The sequence below is a fragment of the Eimeria mitis genome, genomic scaffold, assembly GCF_000499745.2.
Source record: "Eimeria mitis Houghton genomic scaffold, Emh_scaff525, whole genome shotgun sequence".
NCBI lineage: Eukaryota > Apicomplexa > Conoidasida > Eucoccidiorida > Eimeriidae > Eimeria > Eimeria mitis.
Window position 1 is genome coordinate 9,418 of NW_013573534.1, and position 8,537 is coordinate 17,954.

General features: G+C 50.5%; 2 protein-coding genes across 2 annotated transcripts in view; both read left to right on the forward strand.

The window, feature by feature from the left end:
• The window catches only part of EMH_0015080 (uncharacterized protein), a gene marked incomplete at both ends in the record, with an annotated part of 4,144 nt that extends 1,822 nt beyond the window's left edge, over positions 1-2,322 (forward strand). Inside the window, one exon of the mRNA XM_013500305.1 lies at positions 1-2,322. Within this exon, the coding sequence (XP_013355759.1) occupies positions 1-2,322 (2,322 nt within the window).
• A 2,964-nt stretch (positions 2,323-5,286) lies between these two features.
• On the forward strand, positions 5,287-6,242 carry EMH_0015090 (uncharacterized protein; the record flags this gene model as incomplete). Its single annotated transcript, XM_013500306.1, has 2 exons — positions 5,287-5,348; positions 5,720-6,242. 2 exons carry the CDS (start codon positions 5,287-5,289, stop codon positions 6,240-6,242), a joined length of 585 nt encoding a protein of 194 aa, XP_013355760.1.
• Between the last annotated feature and the right edge of the window lie 2,295 nt (positions 6,243-8,537).

The following is an 8,537-nucleotide window of genomic DNA, read 5'->3' on the forward strand; positions in this document are numbered from 1 at the left end:
CAGCAGCAGCAGCGGTTTCCTTCTGCTCCTTCAGCACAGCAACCGCAGCAGCAACCGTGGCAGCAGCAGCAGCGAGGAGGGCACCCGCAACAGCGCTTCCCGTCGCAACAGCTGCAGCAGCAGTTTCCAACTGCTCCTTCAGCACAGCAACCGCAGCAGCAACCGTGGCAGCAGCAGCAGCGAGGAGGGTACCCACGACAACGCTTCCCGTTGCAACAGCAGCAGCAGCGGTTTCCTTCTGCTCCTTCAGCGCAGCAACCGCAGCAGCGACCGTGGCAGCAGCAGCAGCGAGGAGGGTACCCACGACAACGCTTCCCGTCGCAACAGCAGCAGCAGCAGTTTCCTTCTGCTCCTTCAGCGCAGCAACCGCAGCAGCAACCGTGGCAGCAGCAGCCGCGAGGAGGGTACGCACGACAACGCTTCCCATCGCAACAGCAGCAGCAGCAGTTTCCTCCTGCTCCTTCAGCGCAGCAACCGCAGCAGCGACCGTGGCAGCAGCAGCAGCAAGAACTGCAGCAGCTTCCTCCTGGTGGTTCTTCTTCTCCCGCTGGGAAGCGATCCTTTGCTGATGTGGTTGCTAAGTCGGGGGGAGACGGACCTCCTTCTATTCCGCTTCTATCTCCTCCTGATCCTGCAGCAGCAGCAGCAGCAGCAGAAGCAGCGGCAGCAGCAGCAGCTGCTGCTGCTGCCGCGGCTGGAAGATCAGCTCCTGCTTCTACGTCGGAGCCCTCCCTTTATGCTCATTGGCAAGAGAGCCAGCCAGATAGCCAGGCATCTACCGCGCTCGCTCAAGAGCTAGCAGCAAAGCTAGCTACAGAGCTAGCTGCCTCTCCTGCTCCCACTACACCTGGCGCACCGCCCGAGGTTGGCCAGGTAGCTCTTCAGCTAGCTAGCCAGCTAACTGAACAGCTAACTATTAGTATCACCACCAAGATAGCTGCCTTATCTTATCTTTCTGCCCCCCCTCCTCCTGTCCATGCACGCTGGCCTTCCCCGCACCCGTCATTTGAGCCGCCACTGGAGCAGGAGCTTCAGCGACAGCAGCTACTGGAGCAGCTCCAGCAAGTGCAGGAACTGCAGCAGCAGATCGAGGAGATCGAGCAGCAGCAGCAGCAGCAGCAGCACCACCACCACCACCAGCCGCAGCACCAGCAGAAGCAGCACCAGCAGCAGCACGAGTGGCATCAGCAGCAGGAGCAGCAGCAGCAGCAACAGCAGCAGCAGCAGCAGCGGCAGCAACAGCGGCAGCAACTGCAGCAGCAGCAGCAGCAGCAGCAGCAGGAGGAGCAACAGCAGCAGCAACTGCAGCAGCAGCAACAGCTGCTGCTGCTGCAGCAGCAGCTGCTGCAGCAGCTGCAGATGCAGCAGCAGCAGCTGCAGCAGGAAGAGATGGAGCAGCAGCAGCTGCGGCTGCTGCAGTTACAGCTGCAGCAGGTGGGGGAGCAGATACGCGAGCTGCAGCAGCAGCTGAGCCGTCAAGCGAGCGGTCATCAAGGGTTGCTGCCGAGCCTTCCGGGTGTCGGGCCTCTGCCAGGGTTTGGGCTACCCCCACAACCACCGCATCAGCAGCAGCAGCAGCAGCAGCAACAGAAGCATCATCCTTATTCTTCTCCTTTGCAGCAGCAGCAGTATCCCCATCAATATACACCTGGACCCTGGGGGCTACCGCTTGCTGCTGGCGATGCTGCTGATGAGGGAGACAGTTTGTCCGGTGCCTCCATACCTCTGTCTACTTCTTCGTCGGCAGCAGCATCAAGCAGCCGGTTTGCTGCTACTGCTGCTGCTGCATCTTCTTATTCTCCTTTTACTGCTGGAGAATCAGGCCGGCATCCCTCTTATTCAGATTCTTTCTATCCTTCTCCCCCTTTCTTCCCACCTCCACAATACCCCCAAGACGCAGGAGCAGAAGAAACCGCAGCAGCAGCAGCAGCAGTAGCAGACGATGATGAATGGGGAGGCGTCTTCTCCCCGGTTTCAAGTGTAGAGCCAGAAAGCAGCGCCCCCTTGTCAGCGTTTATGGGTGTAGAAAGCGGAATGCCTCTGCCTGAACCTATGCCAGAACCCTCGTTTTTTCCTGGTGATGATGAGCAGCAGCATCAGCCGCCGCTGCCCACAGTTTTCAAGGGTGTAGAAAGCGGAATGCCTCTGCCTCCGCCAACGCCAGAACCCTCCTTTCCTTTTGCTTCTGTTGATGAACAGCAGCAGCAGCAGCAGCAGCAGCAGCAGTTGCACCCGCCTGAGGGCTATTGGGGAACACGGGGCTGGGGAGATGACGGCAGCAGCAGCAGCAGCGGCAGAAGCGGCAGCAGCAGCAGACCATAAGTGCATCTGTTTGATTCAGCAGCAGCAGCAGCAGCAATGATATTCGGTAAATGAAGATGTTGTATAAATGGAATTGTTTCCTTTGGTAGCGGTCTGTTTATCTCCGTTCCGTCGCTGCAGCAGATTAGGGTTTAGGCATACAGGTATCTTCGGCTGTAGCTGCAGCAGCTGGGGTTACTGCTGCTGCTGCTACCGCCGCAGCAGCTGGGATGTTTCTGCAGCAGCAGCAACAAACCCAGCGGCTGCAGCGGAAGCAGTGATGAAGATGCCGAGGTGCTTGTGACAAATTTCAGCTGCAACTGCTGCTGCAGCACCTTCTGCTGCAGCATCTGCTGTAGCAAGACTTGCTGCTGCAGTGCGTGCTGCTGCAGCACGTGCTGCTGCATCATCTGCTGCAGCTGCACCGCTTGCTGTTGCACCTCCTGCTGCAGCACCATCTGCATATATTATATATATATATATATATATATATATATATATATATATATATATATATATATATATATNTCTGTATATATTATATATATATATATATATATATATATATATATATATATATATATATATATATATATATTGCATTTATATTTATTTATATACATATAATTCTCACAATTATACTGCACCAAACTTCATACTATAGGCGTATAAATAAAAAGTCGGAATAAATAAATAAATAAACAAGTTTATTTATTTGTTTATTTATTTTTTTTTAATTTTGCGCCGCATCAGCCGAATTTATATTTAACTGATTTCGTTATTATATCTTCTTTCCGTCCCTATTGCGTTTTATATTTGAGTTATTCGTTTTAAAAACGGAATTTAATCACAAACAAATAATTGTTTATTCGACTATTGTCTCATTAATTCTTCTCTATCTTTCTCTCTGTCTCTTCATGTTAATCTGTCTTTGCTTGTTTAGATGTTCGCGCTTACGTCCCTCCATCCATCCCTCTTCCGTATTTCTCCTTTTATTTGTTCTATCTTTGTTGTTTTCGTGTCTTTTGTTCTTTGTCTGCTTCTCTGTTTGTTTGTCTTTTATTTATTTCTTTTATTATTTGGTTTCTTCACTTTCACCATATTCTCTTTTGTTCTATCCTCCTCTTTGGTTCCTTCTCTCTTCTTCGCTGCTCTAAATTCAGCTTGTAGGGGTTAGAATTTAGGGTTTAGGGTTTGCAGACCATATTATTTTCGTGTTTTGTGTATAGGGTTTAGGACCTAGACGCCTTTTACGTTCACGGCGTTTAGGTCTATAGTTTAGGGTGTAGGGACTAGGGTCTAGGGTTTAGGGTTTAGAGCAATAAGAGGAAATAAATGTTACTGGGATTTAGCTATGGCCTACGCAACGAAGAGAAAAACCATAGACCCTAACGCCTAAATCCTAAACCCTAATAGCTAGACCCTAAGATATGGATTGCTGCAGCACCCAATCAAACGATGCTCTCTCTAGCAAAATAACTATATATAAACAATATATATATGGTGTGGCGAGGATCCTTCAAGACGACACAGTTCCTATGGCATGGTCTGCCTCCAGTTAGCACAGGAACATTCAACTGACCTTGATAGGCAGCCTGCACGCAAATACAAAAGCTACATAAATATCTACAGCGATACAGCATGCAGTAAAGGAAGCTTCATCGTTTTTTCTCGTGCTCACATGTGAGGCATGCTTGCATCACCAAAATGCAGCCTGTCGCCCTGCACGTTCTTTCAGGTTGCCTCCTCCCCCGAAACCCCAGGACCTGCCTGAACGCCCACGATGGCTGGTGAGCTCAAGTCTTTGGCTTCATTGCATCTCGCTTTACTCCTTTGATAAGGCCCGAGAGCAAGCGTTATACTTGGTAGCACTGCGTGATTTATCGGGTCAGCTGTGTGAAGGAACCCCACCCCCACAAGGTGGCCTCATGCACTGCTGAAAAACAGTACAAAGTAACATGAAATAAATTACAATCCATTTTCTTTCCTTAAGCAAGCTCTCCTTCAAATTTCAGCAATTACCCTTCGGCAAAATGGAAATTGATTATAACCCGCCCACAGATGGGGACAAGGAAGACGGACTGGGGCCTCGTCGAGCAAAATCCAGCTGTGTTTCGGCAGCCAAAACCGGAAAAACTGCATTCCCAAACGTAATCGGGGATGAATGCCTCTGAGCGTGCCGTCAATAGCGATATGATGGGCACCGGGAAACAGATGCTGTTGACGAGCTCCTTAGTTTCCTAGACTTACACCTTCGCCTACAAAATGGACCGGAAGAACTCCAGTTACTACTAGCTTCTTCCTTATTAGAAGGGGATGCACGGCTATGGTGGCTATATTTAAGCAAAGGCTCTGCCTTGCCGGAGCCTATAAGATCCATGCAGGCCTTCCGAAATGCGCTGCGCTGCAGCTTTATCTCGATGTCTGCAGGCTATGGCANATAAGATCCATGCAGGCCTTCCGAAATGCGCTGCGCTGCAGCTTTATCTCGATGTCTGCAGGCTATGGCAAAACTGAGAAGAATTAAGCAAAGGGAATTCGCGATAGAGCTTTACACTGCGAAATGTCAGTCCTTGATTAACTGAAGTCCTATGGTGGATCGGGAGCTGCTCTATAATTAGTTTATAGCAGGGCTCTGCCCTGGTGAGAGGCAATCAGTAACAGGCTGCGATGCGGTCAGGGAAATAAATTATGGGTGAATGAGTGGAACTTGCTGACATGATGGGGTAGCTTGGCAGAAAAGAAAGGAAAAATGCCACTTCCACAGCCTTAGCCGAGAAGGAAGCAAGCGGACCTGCGGATGATCCTGATTTTGATCCTACGGATATTTGGACTGTGTATACAAGACCAGCCGAAAGGGAGTTTAGAAGCAATAACAGACAGCAGACCGTGAATTCAACACCGAGAAAGGAAGAACGATATACCGGACAGCGCATATTATTCTTTTGCAATAAATAGGGTCACGTACTTCGAGATTTCCGGCCTATGAAGATGGGTACGGAAGAATTGAAGGCAAACCTCGACGAGCGACGCCAGGGGAACGAGCAGTCAGGGAAACGGTNATGGGTACGGAAGAATTGAAGGCAAACCTCGACGAGCGACGCCAGGGGAACGAGCAGTCAGGGAAACGGTCGGGACCCCACACTCCGTGCGGCGCAGTGATGGGGCCGCAACAGGTAACGGCTGCAGGCCTAAATCCGCGCCGAGTCAATTCAGTGCTTGTGCAAGTACGTGTTAAGTGGCAAGTGTTACTAGCCGCAATCGGTAAGGGATGCGAAGTGGATCTGATCTCAGAAGCCACAGCAAAGTGGTGAAGCCTACATACCAACTCGTTGGCCCAACCTCTGAGGCTACGGTTCGAAGATGGTAGGCAGGGCGCAAGAGTCGGCAAACGTACCAGCGTAAATTGCTCTCTTAGGTCGAAAACAGGGCGCATTAATATGATGAGGGGCTTCTGCGTTGAACCAGTTCACCACAAGATAATCGTTGGCATGCCGTGGGCGACCCAGTGGAACGCGCAAATGCGTTCGCCTGATGACGCCATATGGGTCTTCGCGCCAGGAGGTGGTGAGAGTTTGCGCCTCTCAGAGCTCTCAACAGCATCTGCATCCTCTATGATCAGAGAAGCAGCAACTGTGCCCCAAGGAGAGCGGAGTGTGGGGACTCTCATGCAGTGCAGAGGCACTGAAGGAAACGGCGGAGATACGCATGCAATCAGTCTCGACAGTTTCGCAAAGGCGGCAGTCTTGCGGCATTCGATCCAGTTAACACCCGACGAGCGGCAGAAGTGGGCAAAATTGAAGGAAGAGTTCTCGGTTGTACTCAATAACAAAGGGTTACAGGCGGGCAGGCCGCCCGCGTGGCGCTTAATGGACCGCATCGGCTTATTCCCGGCTCAGCCTCAAGCTTACTTGCTAGCTGCTAGCGTCCGCACATCTTGAGGAGGGATCTTAGGGGCAGGCAGGTGGAACTCTAAGAAAAGCTGGCGTTCAGACTTCAACTAGCTCCTGTGGGAACAACCCCGTGCTGATGAATAAAACGGGCGGCAAGTGGCGCATGTCGACTTCTGTTTCACTGTGATATTGTTGGGGTGCTTCAGCCTGACGCACAGGATTGACGGAAGTCTTGACAGTTTACAGGGTTCAGCGGTATACTCTTTATTTGACTTCGCTGAAGCATTTTTGCAGATATCAATTAATCTGGAGAACAGATACAAGGTGGCATTCCACACCGGCACCCGCAAGTAGGAGTACACCTGTGTGCTCTTTGGACTCGTCCATGCACCTGCCAAACTGCAGCGGCGGGCTAACCACGATTTCTTGGGACCAATCGCTGAAGGGTGGATGGTAATATACGTGGATAGTGGGCTAGTCTTCAGCCGAAACCCACAGGAACACTTGCAGGACCTCCAACGGGCGCTGCAACTAGTACGTGAGAAGCTATGGTTCGTAAAAGCAAGAAGTATTCGTTTTTCATGCAAACAATCAGTGTCTTAGGGTTTTGTGTCTCTGCGGCAGGGCATGAACAAGATCCTGCTAAGATTGAGGAGATTCAGAGGTGGCCCCTACCGCTGTACACGCCGACAGGCGTTCAGAAGTCTTTCTTGCTCTCCTTATACTACTGCAATTTCGTCCCTGGATTTGCTCGCATTGGTGCCCCTCTACTCAATAGACTCACCAGGCAATGCCCGTTGCTCTGCGTTTTGTGCCCCCAGCGACAACACAAACGCAAGCGAAAAACACAATTGTGAGACGTAGTAAGGATTCAAGTTCCCTCGCACGATGGGGTGATGCGATTCCATAACACTGGAGGTACTGCGGGCCCTGTAAGCAGATGCGATGTGGGGAAATCCCTCAGTCCCTCACATGTTATGCTGGGATTTGTTCAAGATAACGTTAGAGTATTTCTCTTTAGTATAAATATTTGCAGTTACCTCTACGTATTACTAGGTTGTATCTCTGAAGGACTACGGTGGGACGCATCCTGTAGTGAGTACTCACTATAATCACGGCAACAATGCCGTGCTCGTTGTGAAATGAGTGAGGGTTGTATGAATAGTGGAAGTGTCTGTGAGCGCTTATTGATGTACATTGAATATAACATTGGTGAATGCATTAAACATTCTTTATGGAGTGACCATCGATATGATTATAGGAGAGGTTGGCATGAGCCTTGGTGCAAAAGGTATTGCAGCATGCTACGCGGTTTCCTCTCCCATCCCAGCCCCAAAGGCCGCAGTGCCGGTTCTATCGGGGTCGGGGGAGAACAATTTTGAAGAATAAACTGAGAGAACTAATTTCCTGAACCCTTGTTAGTTTGATATGCTGTTGTTAAGTATGATATATATTGCTTGCCAGCTCGCTATACTCAGCTGTGGGGTTCCCGGGATGGGCTCCACGGTAGTTCTTCAGAGACACAACCTAGTAATACGTAAAGCTAACTGCAAATGTTTGTACTAAAGAGAAATACTCTAAGTTATCTTGACCAGATCTCAGCATTGCATGACGTAGTGAGGGCTCTCCGCCACTTCTCATCAGCTTACAGGGCCCGCGTGCCTCTACTGTTATGACGCATCACCCCATCGTATGAGGGGACGTCAATGCATACTAAGCCTCACAATTGTGTTTTTCGTCTGCGTGTGTGTTGTCGTTGGGGGCACAAGAAGCAGAGCTGCTGGCCTGGACTAGTGCATCTACTGACGTGAGTGGGATCAAGTTCCGAGGGCTACATGATCCCTAAGGCCCCAAACTCCGCTTAGACTGGCCCTTCTGTAGGGGGTTATCTCACACTGGTTCCCATTCGCACATGCCAAAGGAAACGCGAGCAGTATGTAAAACGTCCACGAACCCGTGAACCTGAATGAGTTTCGGAAGACTGCGTACTTGAGGCGATCCCCTTGGAACATTTTCGGGCACTTTGGGTTTTCCCAGCAGACATCGGTGGCGTCGGTAGGTCCAAAACCACATGATTCCGGGTTCTGGGTCCTCTGCGTCCAGCTCGCTAGGCATGCCAAGCGCGGGAAATCTCCTATGGTTTTGTTCTAGGATGTTTCGGGGCTATTTATTTCCCCATAACGTATTTTCGTTTTCTTTAGGCTCCGTGCCATACATGCTGGCCAGTACCCACTCTGCTGCTTCCCATTTGCGACTGCGAACCCTTCCTTCGGGTTTCCTAGGAGCCCACTGTATTCCCCTATGAAGCTGATTATTCGGCGATTCGGATCAGTGTCCATTCAT